Here is a 17,550-nt window from a genome sequence, read left to right as displayed (position 1 = left end):
CAGGTCTGATACCTCGTTTGGTATGGAACGGCTCAGAGAAGTCCTTCCCGATCCTTACGAATTTATTATACAATCATATTAGTTTTTCGAGGATACCAAATTCAGACATAGCTGCATAAAGGCAGCTAATCCAACGGTATTTGCCGCAGATTTTGGGATCTCCCTTTTTATGGTTTGGACAGAGCACCCTTAAATTCCAATCGTCGGGCATGCTTTTGTCCAACCATATTATCAGTTGAATATATCCTTATCAGTTCTTCGCTGTCAAATTTAAATTGCTCGGCCGGCAATCTATCGGCTCTCGCCGCTTTGTTGTTCTTCAGACGGTTAATTGCTATTTTAACTTCTTTATGATTGGGCAATGGAACGTCCGCTCCATCGTCAACGTTTGAAGAATCGAGTTCACCATCTCCTGGTGCTATGCTTTCACTGCCCCTCAGCAGGCAGGAGAGTGTTCCCTCCACAATTTTAGCATGCTTTATGCATCAGTCACTAGAGCATGCTCCGGTGATAAAACATTCTGTTAGTCGCTGCATACCCCTGTCGACCACCTTGTCGTACTTACGCATTTCAGCCTCTCTCCTACAAATACGTCTGGCTGCCCTCCTTAAGTCTCGGTATCTATCTCATCAGTTGCGAGTTAGGTACTCTCTTCACTGAGACACGGCACTCCTCATCGTGCTAGCTGTCCTTTTGCCCTTTCCGAAAACCAATGGATTTTAAAAAGTTATATGAGAAAGTTGTAGGTAATGAAAATATCTACCCTTGTAGACACACTTTTTTCACATAACCTCAAAATTTATTTGAAAAAAAAAAATGAAATAATCAAGGTTTTCGAGTTTTGATTTTTAGCCAATCACGAATCCCTTCCATCAACACTGAACTTGAATTTGAACTTTTCAACTTGAATATGAATTTATTTGGTTAAAAATTCACTATATTTGCTTTCTCAAATTATAAGAGATTTTGTCAGTTCTTAGAATTTCGTAACCGCATCGTAGCTTTCCTTATATCTTTTATTCGCAAATATACAAAAGGCCAGGTCGAATGTCGTGCATAATAAACCTTAGTATATATGTATGTATGTATTTTTTCGTTTTAATATATATTTCATTTTATCCGCAGTCAACTGCTTTAGATTAATGGATTTCGAAGTGAATATTATTATTCATCTCTCTTATAATAAAAAGGTTTAACTCCCAATATGTGGATTCAGCACTCAGTCATCGTATTTCGCTTTTTAATCGCTTCCTCAAATACCAAGCTGCACACAAAAAACAAAAACAAAACTACGCTGGGGAATTAGCGGCAAAAAGAACTGAGAAGCATTTCTGTTCAGCTTTAAAAATCGCTAAGGATGAGCTGAAATCGATGAACGCAAATTCCCTCGCACATCTGCGAGAGTGTGTGTGTGTGTGTTAGCATTCCCGTTAGTTGCCAGGTTTTTTTTCTACTATTACATTCCGCGGTTGCACACAACAACACGCCGCACGAACTCCCAAAGTGATTTTGTTTTCTACACACACGCGGAGAGACACACACACACCAAGCCACATAGACACAAACTGCCATTCAACTGGCAATATTTAGTCAGTTACGCAAATAGCGGGGGCGATGGACTGCAGTGACTTTGCACTGCGGGTGTGAGTGCATAATTATTATGTCGTTTTGCATCACACACACACATAAACACATACGCAGGCGAAATGTGATTATGCAAGAAAATTCAAGCACATTCTGACACACAAACACACCGATATGGACGCTTCACAAAAATGTATGCGAGCTGTAAGAGTGAGTGTGATGTTTTAATCCACAATTTTGGTGTACACGGCGTATGAGTACCCGCATTCAGACTTATCAAGTCCATATGTATTCGTACATACACATACATACATACATAAAGATATTATTTGCATGCCGCTGCCATATTTTTTGCATTCCTATTATGTTTTTGCATTTTGCATTTTACATTTTCTACACTCTCACCATTTACACTACACGACGCCGCGTGAATAGCATGGCCCGCACGCTGATTCGAATTTCCATGCAGCTGCCGTGTAAACGCTAAATGCTAAAAGGAATTAAAATTTAATTTGTTCCACAAAAGCCGCAAGTATGTTAGCTGCAACACGGCCATAGAAAGGAAATATTAAAAATGTTAATAATAAAGATATTTTGGTGCGCAATGCGCCGGTCACCTCCAGCGCTTGTGCCGCACTGAATTTTTATGCATCACCGAATGACCTTAAAAGCGCACGAGCATATTTTAATCAGCGCCAAAATGCAATTATGCTCTTACAAGTGAATAGTCAAAAGCTTGCAGTTAATGACTGAATAACAGATTCCAATAATCTATTTCAAGAGGGTATTCTAGCCTAGAGGCCTGATTTTTTTTATAGATTATTGACTCACTTAGTGTCAATACTCCATTTTGCTTGATGTCTGAGTTATATATATCCGACATAATTAGCTCAAATGAGATCTATGGGGCGTTTTTTGCGTTGCGGGACCCAAACCCAGCTGAGAAGGAGAGAATTTTCTTCACCTGCGTGAACTTCTACATACGACTCCATTTAATAGAAGAATTGAGAAGTAAAGTCCTCTCTCTCGAGTGGGGATTGCAGAGGAAGAGGAAAGCCTCCACTCCGTTGGAGAGATCAGGTGGAGAAGGACCTGGCTGCACTTGGTATCTCAAATTAGTGCCAATTGCGAAAAGAAGTAACGACAGGCGCGTTGTTGTTGATTCAGCCATAACCGCGTAAGCGTTGTCTACGCCAGTAAAGAGAAAAAGAGATGTACGTGATACAATCTGCGTACATATGTATAAGATACATATAATTACAAACTACATAGATAACCTTAATTTATTATAGGCGGTATATATCAGAAACAGAGAATCGGAAATCATTATATTATAAATATGGAGCTTAAAACGATTTCATCATACTCAGGTTTATGTTCACATAAATCCTCATTAAAATATCACATATTTAACGTCAGGTGCAATCCATTTAATTTTTCTAAGATATGTCATCAAGGCGCCAAGGCATACAATTACCAACCAAAGCTGCTCTCTAATTTCCATTACGATAAATCAAATATTGACCAGGGACACCATATAAAGTCAAACAGAAATTCGAAAGATTTTATATTAAGTGTTTTAATGAGGATATTCTACTTGTATATTATGCTGGATGTAACATCGAATGCTCCTGAGGTATTTATTTAGTTAATTTCGCAATTTTTGTAGCTTTCAACTCAACCGTTATAAGGGAAGTGGCCATGATAATCATTAGATTTCTCTCAATTTAACACTGACTCAGAAGTTTTAGAAAGTATTTCCTCGGTGAAAAATTAATTGTACGACTTTAAGGATTTGTGAGATATGAACATTTAACCAAGCACAATTCTTAAAAGTTCCTAAATTTGTGACTTAGTTATAGTCCTTTATAATATTTTCCTTAACGGCATTATATAAGCGTGGCTATGCTTATCCGCCTACCTGCAATACCAAACCACCTTGGCTGCTACGGAACATTTGTGCCACGTGTGCTATCGCTTCCACCTATAGGAGTGACGACTAAATGGACCAACAAACAATCACCCGTAAATCGTCTTATCATCCCGAACGTTTATAAACATATATAACCCTATATATATTTCGATTAAATCTAAGTAGTGCAAACAACCTTTAAGTGAGCAATCAACGAAATCCGTATTGTTAGAATGATTTCATACCAACGAAATGAAATGAGCAAGCTTTTCCGGACATGTGGAGCAGCATTTCTATTCTCGCACTTCAAATACTTTTGCGGTTGTGTGAGTTCACTTCCGTTCGCCGGAAATTAATGCAAACACGATAGGAGGTTCAGTAAAAAATATATCGTGTACAATGGCTGCTATATTTTTTCCACTGCGTGCTGGTGGAATATTAGTTTGTCAAAAAAGTCTTGCGGTATTTTCGCTAGTTGGCGCTGAGAGCGCGCAGTTCTAGTTTTATTCGTCGCATCGGATCATGCTATACTTTTTTGGAAAGCTCATTTCACACGCTAACACGTGTATTGTCGTTTCTTTTAAGTCGTTCGTGAGTTATAGCGTCGCAAACATGGAGCAAAACAAAGAGAAAATACGGCATATTTTACAGTACTACTACGATAAAGGCAAATATGCATCTCAAGCCGCCAATAAAATTTGTGCAGTTTATGGACCCGATACAGTTTCCATTTCCACCGCACAACGAAGGTTTCAACGTTTTCGTTCTGGTGTAGAGGTGGTCGAAGATGCGCCAGGCTCCGGAAGGCCTGTCGTCGAAAATTGCGATAAAATCGCTGAATTGGTCGAAAGAGACCGGCATAGTAGCTGCCGTAGCATCGGTCAAGAGCTGGGCATGAGTCATCAAAAAAATTTTTATGAACAATTGAAAATTCTTGACAACCTATTATTATCCACTAATGAATGCTGAGTCTCAAGATGGGTGATGATGTTGCGACTAGTAGGCTCATTAGGTCGATTATGTATGGGTAAGTTCGGATATAACTGAAATTGTTATACTCTTGCAACTTGCAAGCATTAAAGGAGAGAAATATCTTCAGGACGTAAGGTTTTTAAATTGTAGGGGGTCTAGTTCAGGTGTTCATTTTAGTCACAAAAATACGCTCTATCACATTTTCAATGAGGTAATTCACATATTGGCCGATATATTCGATATAAAGTCACCCGGATGTTCGAAAATCTGTATATTAGATATTCGAGGAGTAAGTGAAGTATTGACCCGATTCAACCCATACATCCTGTAGACCCTGTAAAAATTCATATATATAAATAATCAGCATAACGAGCTGAGTCGATTTAGCCATGTGCGTCTGTCTTTCTGTATATAGGCGAACTGGTCCAACAGTTTTTGAAAGAACGGAATAATGTGCATGTACGGGAAGCTTTTATATTTAACAACATATTGAATGAATGAATGAATAGTGATGAGAAATGCACTGCGACCTTTGGTCTATTGTGCCCTCTCCTTACTCACACTGACTCGCTTAGACCCAGCCCATTAATGAAGTCCACTAGACTACTTGGGGCTAGCGAGGCAATGCGATCCCTATCCGGAAACAACACTCCAAAGGCCTTAGAGACGACATATTACGAGGAAATTATTCAATTTGAGTCACTATAGCAGCTATACAAAGTGATCAATCAAAATCAAGTTCTTGTATAATAGTTAAAGTGTCAGATGCGGATATTCAACAATAGAAACATTTCGCTGCTTAAAAAGGAGAACTGAGTCATCACACCATCAAAATGAAAGTTGCACATTAAGCTACAAGTTAGCAATCTATCAAGATATCATCTTTTTTTTTTTTTGATAAGAAACAGCATTGCGTGTGGTATAGTAAAACGTCGGAAATCTTCACGATGAAGGGTCTTGCTTTTTGCGCATCTTTTGAAACTACACCGTAAAGTCTCTCAGATGAATAAAGACTTTCATCAGGTAAGATTCAGAAAAATAAAGTTTTAAGTAATGCGGTTGCTTGAAAGTAGACAAGGCTCTTACAAAAAACTTTACTATTGATCCTAGGTGATTTTTTCCGATGAGAAAAGGTTCAACCTTGATATTCCAAACGGCTTTTTGGGATACTGAAAAGATTTACCAAACGAGACGCGATATTTTTCAAAGCGCAATTTCGACGGATGCTCACTTTTGGTACGGGGCGCATTTTCACAATCTGGGACAGTTCCGTTGGCATTCTCTTCTTGCCGAATGAATAGTTCTGAATACCGTATACAGAGTTGTTCGCAAAAAATTTCCCTTTTTAAGACTTTTCCCTTAGACAAGGCAAGAATCCATACGAGCAGGTCAACGAAAACTTGGATTCAACATAAAAATATCGATCTTTTGGAACCGCCATCATGTTCTCCTGATGTAAGTCTTATTGAGAAAATCTTGGGATGGCTGGAAAGAAAGGTTTACGACGATAATCGTGAACTTAAAAAGATTTCTGAAAGTCACAATTTTAGAAAGATGGACTTTATTAACCCCAGAAATGGCTTCTCATTGCACCAACTCAATGCCAAATCGAATATTCGCACTTATTAATTATAATGGTAACACAATAAATTATTAGGTCGAGCTCAAACAAATCCTCTTTTAAGATAGGTATTCTAACAAAAAATTTAAGCTTTAACAGCAATTCAAAGTTGAAATTTTTATTTGTTAGAGCCAATTTCAAGCATTTACACCATTTTTTCAAAGCTAATTCTCATTAGAAATACAACTGTGTTGAATAAAAAATTAAAATTTCACTAATAAATATTATTCTGTTAAATTTGAATAAGTTTTGGAACCGATTACACACTAATTACTTTAAAAATAAATTTTGTAAAATTTACTGTTGTTCATAAGTTTCAAATGTAAAGTGCGCATCTGAGACAATATCAGCAAGATGTGCTAATTTATTGCTTGTGTATCGAGAAAATTTGGCAACAGTTATCTAAATTAAGTGGTCTATAAAACAAGTACAAATAAGCATATACTCGTAAATATGCAGATATGTAAATGTATGTTGAACGTTTGTATGTTGTGATATGCTGTGCTATAACTTTTACTTAGATATCTTTGCTAAGATCTGCTCTGCAATGCGGCATTTAAAACGCAAATGCAAAACTTTTTAAGCGTCAGATTTTAGCGGCAGGCCTCTCCCGCAGGCGCTTAAAGCATCGAACTTCGGAATGCCAAAACAGAGTAACAAAAATTACAAGATGAAAAAGCAAATAAAAGATTTTGCTTTTTGAACAGGCATACATACTTACATATCAATAAATACCCAGTAGGAAACTTAAAAGATGCCTCGCAAAAAACTTGTAATAAAATAGTGCCGCATTCGATTCACAATCAGAGCAGTGATGGATGTTATTTTCTTTCAATATTATTCATTCTTGAATAGAGTAAAATTTATCCACGCAAAATGCATCTCCTATGTTAGGTTAAGCTAGGTTAAATGTTCTATCCTAATAGGGATCTAACTTGGACAGCTTATAACACCGTCCCGTTGTTGTCACTATATCTCCTATACAATTTATCAAAATGACAGACGTAAATCGACGAAATACTTTAAAGCTCAAGTACTTCAATTGGTCTCCTACGCTCTACTCTAAGTCAGAAAAACCACGCAGTTGCGCAGAAGCTGGACGTCGACCAGCACACGCGAAGGCCATAGGATCGAGGAGGATAGAGAACTTGTTCCTCCTCCGATGGGAGCGATAAAATAACCCCCACTTGTTTTGCAGTTTCGACCGATTCCGCTTTGAACACGCACCCAAACCAATCTTTCAATAAAGAAGATTGATGTTATATTTAGTGAGAATAGACGCTTTTTGATTAATTTGAATTATTGCCGCTCTGCTGCCTAAGTGAATGCACATTCCTCTGAAAGCATCTAGACTTCGAAGCACTAAGTCTACTTCTGCATTAATAGCAGCCACTTTTAAATGAGAAACACTGCATTAGTCCAGTATCCTGAAGCTAAGCTTGGCGGTAACCTTATTTCAGAAAACGGCCCCTCCAACCTCCCCCTAGCTTCGGCCCATCCATCAAAAAGAGCGCTACGCATCTTTTTCAGCAAGTTCTCTTTGTCTCAAGTCTGTAAGCAAGTGACCTTTGTGACGCAGTGGTTCAAGTTTACAGGGATGCAGGAGGAGACAATTACGGCGTAACTTTGTTTTAACCTCCTCATGTACGCAGCTTCTATAAGCCTTAGAGCAACCTTCTCAGCAATGCACCTGCCGACAATATCGGTGAAAAGAATGACATGAATTCCTACTGTTGGAGTTGTTCTTTGAACATTTTCAAATTTCTTAGGGAGCTTAGTCTTCAACAGTATTAAATTCGGAGAAATCGGAGCTGTTGGGTAAAACGTTTAGCCAGTACATTCAGTTGACTTTGACGATAATACATTTTTGGACAATGACATAATACGTAATTATTCATTTATTCGAAATAGTTCTGCTTAATTAATCAGTGGATGCTAGGAAAATCTACTGGGTTATTACGAATTTCGTGTGAAGGAGATAACGTGTTTACCGAAAAGTTCTGATAATCTTAAAATATTTTCACTTACAGAAATGTTTGTCCACTAGTATATACTTATATACTCCTATATATGTCTTTATGTTTTTATGTGTTTATGTTTGTATGTATCGGTTAGAATAGTTTCGAAATTGTTTCGGTTGAGTAAAGTTTCCCGACGGTAGCCAGCAAAGCAGAGCTCTAACTATTTTTAGCGGCTAAATTAAAAAGTTTTAAGCGGTACTTTACGTTAATTGATAAAAAAAATCTGCAAAACTCGAAAATGCTTAAATTCACTATTATAGTTAATATGTATGTAATTTTATATAATCGTGATATTTGAGCATTTAATTCACTTCACTTTACACTACATTAAATTTGTGTCTGAAATGAAAGTGAAACATTATCTCTTTTCGGATAGTTAGTCAAGAAAGTGTGACAACTAATTTTTTTCAAATAATGACAGAATAGCGTTGCCATATCGCCAAAACTTATTTGTACAACATACCTCATTACTAGCCTGCATTTTCATTTCATTACAATAAAGTATTTTGACATGCTATGTCATAAACGAACTGTCAAGCTTTCATAATATTTTAAGCAAAGCTAATTGACGTCACAAACTAAAGAATTTTCCTGTTGAATAGATTCAAAAACAAGTAATTGGATAAAACTGTCGTAATTTCTACTCCATCGCTGTATGTCACAATACTTTAAAAACGTATAAATTCTAATTCTATATGGCAGAGTATATCTATATGTGAGCGAAAAAAATGTCAAGTAAATGGGTAAAGGATGATGCCTTCTATAAGGGAGATCCATTTTCGATGAACGATAACGAAAGAAGAAGCCTTTAGTATGGCGGTATATATATTCTTTAACTTTTCAATACAAATTATGGTAACTCTTGGTAATGTAATACATACAGATATGTACATTGTATCGTTTATATTGGTTGTCAAAAAAGTTTTGCGGTATTTCTTGCGGTAAACTGTATCGGTTCCATAAACTGCAAAATTAGCGGCTAAAGATGCATTTTTGCCTTTATCGTAGTAGTACTGTAGAATATGCCGTATTTTCTCTTTATTTTGCTCCATGTTTGCGACGCTATAACTCACGAACGACTTAAAAGAAACGACAATCAATCATCACACATGTTAGCGTGTGAAATGAACTTTCCAAAAAGGTATAGCATGACCCGATGCGACGGTAAAACTAGAACTATGCGCTCTCAGCGCCAACGAGCGGAAATACCGCAAGACTTTTTTGACAACCTAATATTTTTGATTCGTATAAAACAGCGATATACAAATACATTGGGTACGTGAAAAAGTCTTTTCGTATTTCTAACCAAACTCAAACTTATTTTTTTATAATAAGTAATTTTCACAGTCCTCTCATGAAGTCAAGTTCACACCATTAAGGGATATTTATCTGGTAGTCCGATAGTGCAAGGTCAGGGCTATATGGTGGATGCATCAAAATTTCCTAACAAAGCTCTCCCAGTTTTCGCCGAGTCATCAAAGAAGGGTGGCCCTTTCTGTTGATCAGTTCTGGTGTTTTTTTTCGATAGCTTGCTTCAATCTCATCAGTTGGTGACAGTAAATTTATAATTAATCATAGTGTATGATTCCTTTCCAATCCTACCAAACACTCAGCACAACCTTTCGAGGCGTCAGTCCTGGCTTTGTGACCATATGTTGAGCTTCACCACGCATGAAAGATGATTTTTTCGCATATTATTGTCGTATTTGATTACCTTTTCGTCTTCTGAAATGGTTCGTTTACACTTCGTTTCAGCAAAGAATCGCAGATTAATTTGGACACTAAATTTTTCACAGACAATTCATTTGGTACCCAAACATCGAGCTTTATTTGTAGCCAGCCTTTTTCTATGGTTCAAAACTGTTTGCTGATGAATGCTAAGTTCCCTATCGATGTCATGGCTCCTTATGTGACGGTCCTGGTCAATCTTTTTCACAATTTCATAGGCTTTTCAACGAAAGGTCGAGCAAATCGAGGTGCATCTTTAACATCGAAATTTCCAGAACAGAAGAGAGTGAACCATTGTTGTACTATACGAACTAATACAGCATCGTCTCCGTAAATTTCACATATTTCATTAGTAGCTGGCGTGGCATTCTTACCTTTTTTATATAAAAAAATTCAAAACATAGCGAATTTCATCATTATTTTCACTCATTTTTGAACAACTGTAACTTTTTTTTACTCCCCGGAATTTAATTTTTTTGGTTAAATAAAGCTTGAAATCTCACCTTTCCAACAACAGATGGTATGACATAATGTGATTGGTAGTACTGGAGATATAAGACTGCAACAACATCTACTATTGAGAGACTTTTTCGACTACCCAATATACATAGGTACATTCTTATTTAATATTTGTAAGGAGTAAATATTTTTGACCTCCGCCATTATGTCTCATAAATTAAAGCAGTTCATTATTTCACTGCCCTCATTTGTACTTGACAAGAACAGAACCCATAAAACTATGCTTAACCAATTAACTTACAGTACTTTTTACTCTAATCGACTATGCTCTCACTGCATTTTCTCTTTTAGCGCCGATCGAGATGGTAACTCTGAGTTGACAATTCAGGAACTTGGTGTTTACATAAATCAGAAGATCTTGGATCATATTGAGGAGGCGATACAGAATAATCCACATGAATTTCAGCGTGTGGACAAATCTCCCGCCGATGGCTTAATCACATGGGAAGAATATCACACTTTCTTTCTCAAAGAGCACGGCATGACTGATGCAGACATTGATGAGCACAATGAGATAAAGCATACAGCATTGAATAGAAAAGCGCGCGAAGATATGATGCGCGACAAGGCACGTTGGTCGGAAGCAGCACGCACCGATCTCTTTAGTCTCACGATCGATGAGTATCTTTCATTTCGACATCCCGAATCGAGTATATCAAATTTACTGGAATTAGTTGATGATTTACTGCGACAATTTGATCAGGATGGCGATGATCAGTTGACGATTGATGAGTTCTCCGAAGTAAATGTGGATGATGATGAGGATTTACGCAGAAAGTCGCTCATCTCACAGACGGTTGTGGAGAGAAGGGCGGAATTCAAGCGAATTATTGATAAGAACAACGATGGCAGGGCGGACAGGGAGGAGTTATTGAATTATGTAAATCCGAAGACGCCACGTTATGCGCTGCAAGAGGCGGCAACACTATTCAGTTTATGTGATGAGAACAAGGATGGACGTCTGACGTTGAACGAGGTAAGCGGAGAGATGCAGAATAAAGCCAAATTGCTACTTACGATGTATTTTAAAAATATTTATTTTGCTTCTGAAAATCTTTTTCTCTTCCAGTTAACTGAGAATGCGGAGATTTTCCTCACCTCCAAAATGATTGACACGGCAAACAGTTTCCACACGGAATTCTAAGTGCGCCAGCCAAAGTGAATTGATGAAATGGAGGGTGCCTGGGGAACTGACAATTGCAACAAGTCCGTGCAAACAGACTGCAGTGTATATAATGAATGTGGAAAAATTAGATTTAATTGAAATCTGCACAATTATTTGACTGCTCGGAAATTTAGTTTTCAGTTATTTCAAATACTTGGTCAGTTAATTAGACTACATTTTAATAAATTTATCTTAGCCACACTTTGTCAAAGAAATACATCTTTTTTCTCACATTTTTCAAAATGAAAATATTTGTTTTACCTCTATTTACAATTAACAAATGTTGATCAAAATTTTCTCGATCGTCAAACTGCTTATTGAACTTAACCGACTTATCGATAAATGGCACAAATAAAAAACAAATAATACAGATTGAAATTAAATTGTCAAGAAGTCAATTCGTAGAAATAAAACATAAAATTTTTTTATTACACTTTAGCAAAAAAAAGTGCTGTTTGAAATTTGGTTATAATTTATTGGTATAATATTATTATAAATACTTTTGTTAAGCAATAATAAATAAATAATACCAAAAATCATGTTTCGGTTACTTAAAGAGCGTTTTAACGCGCTCAGCTTCAAATTGTGGGTAGAATCTTTAGTAAACAGATGCTTATGCCAAATTATGAACCAAAAATATATTTATTATGGCATAGCCTATTTTCTATCCCAACAACTTCCTCCAGAGAGTAAAATGCAATAGTATGATATAATTTGAAAATACATTAATTTGCAAAGCAATAAATAATTTGTCTAAATTGAAAAAGTTGAAAGTTAAAAAAAAAAAATTGCTGCATTATTTTTTATAATTACGTAAAATATTGCATACTTATTTTAATTGACTATATATTTTCCTAATACCAGAATCGTTTCTCATTGTATTTTATTTACTAATATATATCTCAATTGGATATTATACAAGCAATGTGAATTGTTAGTGATATTATGTTTTAAGAAATTATTTTTGTAAAAATTAAAATTAATTTTTAAATAAATTGTTTCGCTTTTATATTTTAGAGGTTACAAAAATACTCAAAAATATTTAATTAAAATTTAAATTAGTAGATATATGTATGTATATTATTTCTAATAAAAAATTGTACAAAAATTTGTGAACTGATATTCCTTTATAATAGCTGTCTTCGATTCGCCATTTCCCTGCCCGATTCTGCACGCTTGCCGAAAAATTTACATATAATTTCAATAATAATAGTAATATCTAAATATGTTTCACATTACCAACAGAAAATTGATTTGAACGAGAGAGATCTCCAAAAAACGTTTTTTTTTTTAGACGAATTAAAGAACTTGCAACATTGTTGGGTGCATCAAGCTAAAAGCAGACAAAGAAGGTACTAAACCGCAGACTACTGCAGTATATTTCAATCTGAGGTCTTTGCTATTGCAAAAGCCGCGGAGCTAGCCTTTAATGCAGCTGCAGGCAATTCCAGGGTCAAAAACTAAGTAGACAGCCAAGCAGCAATCAAGGCAGTAACCTCCTATCGCATTTCGGCCAGAAGTGTCTTGGGAAGCAGGACAGCGGGGGAAAGGGTTGCCAGAAGTGAGCAACTTCACCTTTACTGGATGCCAGGCCACAAAGGCATTGAGGGCAATGAAAAATCCGAGTCCGTCTATACGACGACCTCGATGGAAGTGTGGAAAAGAGAATGAAACCCCAGTGGAACATGGGTGCAAAACTACAAAAGTCATGTGCACTTTTTCGTAGCTTTACCTGAAATTGAGTTTAAATTTTTTTATACCTTAACAACTTATACCATATCGCACAATTTCGGCTGTTGAGTGGTTTATCCCACTAATCTTATAAACTTATCAAGATTTCGCCATACAAAAATGACAGTGCAAAATCACTTTATCGAAATGATTTAAAACTGATCCAAGCTAAATCGCTCTGTGCGACTCTGATTTTGCGCCATCTCCTAGGCAACATTGAATATCTGTTACATTATCACAGCTGATTTAGACCTACAAAGGGAAAAAAATGTAAACAAACAATATTTTTTAAAGCAATGAATCTAATTTCACCTGAAAATCGACTTAACAAATGAAAAAATGCATCCATTATTTCTATTATATGGAAAATATTTAAAAAATGACGGCTTTTATTTCCAAATACTATATGATATCTTTTGATAAATATTAAGCGATGTGAATTCTTGAATGACAATAACAGCTGTTTATTGATCTTTCTAACGGCAGTGAGAACACTGTTGGGTTATGAAATGTTTAAATGTAATCTAATCTTTTAAATTTTCGGTCTGAACATGGTATTAGACACGTTATTTTTCTTCCTTTTCCCGACCGCCCATAAAATATTTCTTCTTTAATTTTTGATATATTATTTTCCGTTACCAATGGTTTTCATCTTTCTATTTCTATTCTTTCACCCACGCTACATACATACGTATGGGAAAATATTTATTTAATCAGAATTCTTAATATACGTCGTATGTTGCTGAGCAACTCGAAAATGATCCGAAAAAAATACGAATCAAGAGCGGTACATTATTATGAATGGGAGTCGCTACCGCCCAATGATAACCGAATATTTTTTGTTCCGAATTGGATGATATGGACTTGGATATTATGTGGTTCCAACAGGACGAAAGTCAATTAGCCGCTTCGTTAGTGCGATTTGGCGCTGTTAGACTATTTCCTGAGGGGATATGTCAAGTCTATGGTGGATGCCAACAAGTGAGCGACGATTGAAGAACTGCGTGCGAATATTGAGCGATAAATTGCAACTGTGTCGGCGACTTATGCTTGAAAACCATCGAAACATGAGTTCAACATCTGGACTTCTGCAAGCGTGCTCGTGCTAGCTACGCAAAAGAAATTGAGTTCCATACATAATGGCAGCGAATGTACTTTCACAGGCATAAAAATCATTGATAACCAAAACCGCTTTTGTAGCGCTCTTATTGAAAACCCCGTTAGGAATTAAGCGTAATAATATCGTATGATATCTAGACATTATTTATAAAATTTGGTGGATATTGCTTGAGTTGGTCATGAGATATGTATGTATGTACAATGTGTTCACATTTTAAACCACAGGTGTCCTCCTTACTGAAATTCACTGCAGAAATTAAAGAGTATTATCTTCATTTGCGTTTGAGTTATGACAGTGGTCCGATTACGTATATCTATAACACAGAACTGTTTATGGTGCCAAGGAAGTCCCATCAAGATATCTTATGTTTGGCTCAAGTTAAAGCTTTCATTGACAGACGAGTGACAGTTAGTCGGAATTCACATGATCATTTACATAACTATATGTGTATAACTGCATATCTATCTCGATTAGTTTAGGATGACAGTGTAAATGAAATAAATAAATTAAGAATCCTTTCTCAAAATGACAATTTAATCTGAAGGTGGTGAAAATGGAACCGAATTTATAATGTATTTTAAAACAATATGGGATCCTCATCTACTTAAAACTTCTAAGTAAAGAATGCAGCTTTTTGGAAAAAAACAAGTGCCATTTTTACCGAAAAACTTAGCAATATAAAAAAATACAATTTCGAGAAAGTCTTCTTTAAACTCCACTACAGCGAATTGGACAGGCAAACTAAAATTTGTAATATTTTGCCAATTAAATAACGTTTTAACCCTAATATTATACAAGTATAATAGTTATTTCTTAACTGGGCGCTTGGGCGTATAACTTGACTCGGCCCACAACCACACCTCCCTTATTTTGCAGATTCTTTGCTGCTTGCTTATTTATCATAAACTTTCATTTGGCTTTAAATATTCTTGAGTTCCCATTTCCTCGTGCAAATGTTTCTGCTTTATTTCCAATCACTTCCCCGCTGTCAAAAACAAAATATCACCGACTATATTCGCACTCGCGGGGTGCGCTTCCCGTTCATTTCTCCTTATATGTACATATGTACGTTTACGTTTTAACGAAATTGAATAGATGAAAAATTTATAGCGTACAGACAATTTTGAAGCTATCAAATACAATTCGCAGCTCAATGTCATTTTATCAGCCGTGAATGACGTACATTCATACGAGGCGAATGAGTAACGTAAAACGTGAGAGCAGAAGAAAAGCCAACATGAGTTAAAAGTACGAACCGACAGCCACCCACACAATTTTATAACGCAAACCAAATCGACTGCACCCAAGTCCAACGCCACCCCGTACTCGCATATTACTTTTTCGCTCCAATGTCATTTTATTGCACTGACGAAAATGCAGACTGCATTTTATTTCCTCTGTTCTTCCTGGCTGCCTGCTAAAGCTCAGCCTGAGCGCAGCTTTCGTTTCGGCCGCTGCTGGCTGTTGCTAGCGCGTTGTCATTGCCAATGCTGCCTTACCGTCATTTGCGTTGCTATCGCTTTACTGTTGCTTTTGTAGCTGCTGGCAATTTACACGTGCCACTATAAAAATGAAAATGCTTACAGATATGCCGATATACATCCATATATACACACACACACAAGAGTGAGCTCGTGAGGATTTATATATAAATCAGTGTGCGTGTGTATGTGTGAACAATGGTAATCATACATCAGCCATTGAGATTTCCATAGATATGCATTTGCATTTCACTACTACAGGATGTATATCCTTTTCCTTTTCCGGCGCTGTCACTGCAGTAAAACGTGACTGAGTACACGAGGCGAAAAATCAATTCTAGGGAATATAATACACAACACAACAATAGTTGTGCAGTTATAAGGCTTGGCTGGTGGAATGTAACTGTATAACTAACTGGCTTTCAAATTGAAGCTTTTAAATTGTTATAGATATCTTGTAGATATGATTTTCGCCACATAAAGCACCACATCGGGTTACTTAATTGTGACTTCAATAACCTCATCTACAAATAAGTTCATTGCTCTTATTGCGGTTTGCAACATGACTTGGCAAGCAAAATGAAAATAACTAAATTCAGCTCTTGCTCATACAGAGTATTTAAAAGTTTAAAAGGACATTAGTAATGATTTATATATATAAAAGCTGAACAATTTCGAAGTTGCCTATTTTTTTCAGAAAAAACAAAGATACTTTAAATTTAAAGGGAAATACTTATTATCATTCGAAAGAACATTATGGGCATTTATTTTTATACTCTCGCAATAAAGTTGCTAAGGAGAGTATTATAGTTTTGCTCCCATAAAGCTTGTTTGTATGTCCTAAAACTAAAAGAGTTATATATACCAAACTGATCAAGGTGACGAGTAGAGTTGAAATCCGGATGTCTGTCTGTCCGCCTGTCCGTCCGTCCGTGCAAGCTGTAACTTGAGTAAAAATTGAGATATCATGATGACACGTATTTCTTGGCTCCATAAGAAGGTTAAGTTCGAAGATGGGCAAAATCGGCCCACTGCCACGCCCAAAAAATGGCGAAAACCGAAAACCTATAAAGTGTCATAACTAAGCCTTAAGTAAAGATATTAAAGTGAAATTTGGCACAAAGGATCGCATTAGGGAGGGGCAAATTTGGACGTAATTTTTTGGAAAAGTGGGCATGGCCCCGCCCCCTACTAACTTTTTTGTACATATCTCGGAAACTACTATAGCTATGTCAACCAAACTCTATAGAGTCGTTTCCTTCAGGCATTTCCATAAACAGTTCAAAAATAGAATAAATCGGATAATAACCACAACCACCTCCCAACCGACAAAAAAAAACGCCAGAATCACTAAATTTTACGGAAGAAATGGCAGAAGGAAGCTGCACCCAGGCTTTTTTTTATATGAAAATGGGCGTGGCGTCGCCCACTTATGGACCAAAAACCATATCTCAGGAACTACTCGACCGATTTCAATGAAATTCGGTGCATAATAGTTTCTTAACACCCTGATAACATGTACGAAATATGGGTAAAATCGGTTCACAACTACGCCTTCTTCCAATATAACGCTCTTTTGAATTCCATCTGATGCCTTCTCTGTATAATATATACTTTAGGAACCAATGATGATAGCGGAATAAAACTTTACACAAAAACGGTATTTGAGTTGAGGTATGCCTTGTGATAAAATTAT

At 36.4% G+C, this 17,550-nt stretch overlaps 1 protein-coding gene across 6 annotated transcripts in view; it reads left to right on the top strand.

Annotated features, from left to right (window-relative positions):
• LOC108968744 (45 kDa calcium-binding protein) overlaps positions 1 to 11,938 on the top strand; it is a 52,689-nt gene extending 40,751 nt beyond the window's left edge. For all 6 annotated transcript variants that reach the window (XM_018933004.1, XM_018932960.1, XM_018932969.1 and 3 more), the window contains 2 exons: positions 10,649 to 11,333; positions 11,427 to 11,938. In XM_018933004.1, coding sequence (XP_018788549.1) covers positions 10,649 to 11,333; positions 11,427 to 11,501 — 760 coding nt within the window. In that variant the 3' untranslated portion in view covers positions 11,502 to 11,938. The remainder of the gene's footprint in view (positions 1 to 10,648; positions 11,334 to 11,426) is intronic.
• The last annotated feature ends 5,612 nt before the right edge of the window (positions 11,939 to 17,550 follow it).

Source organism: Bactrocera latifrons, unplaced genomic scaffold (genome assembly GCF_001853355.1).
Source record: "Bactrocera latifrons isolate USDA-ARS-PBARC rearing strain unplaced genomic scaffold, ASM185335v1 scaffold_103, whole genome shotgun sequence".
Lineage (NCBI taxonomy): Eukaryota > Metazoa > Arthropoda > Insecta > Diptera > Tephritidae > Bactrocera > Bactrocera latifrons.
This window is presented reverse-complemented; position numbering and strand designations above follow the sequence as displayed.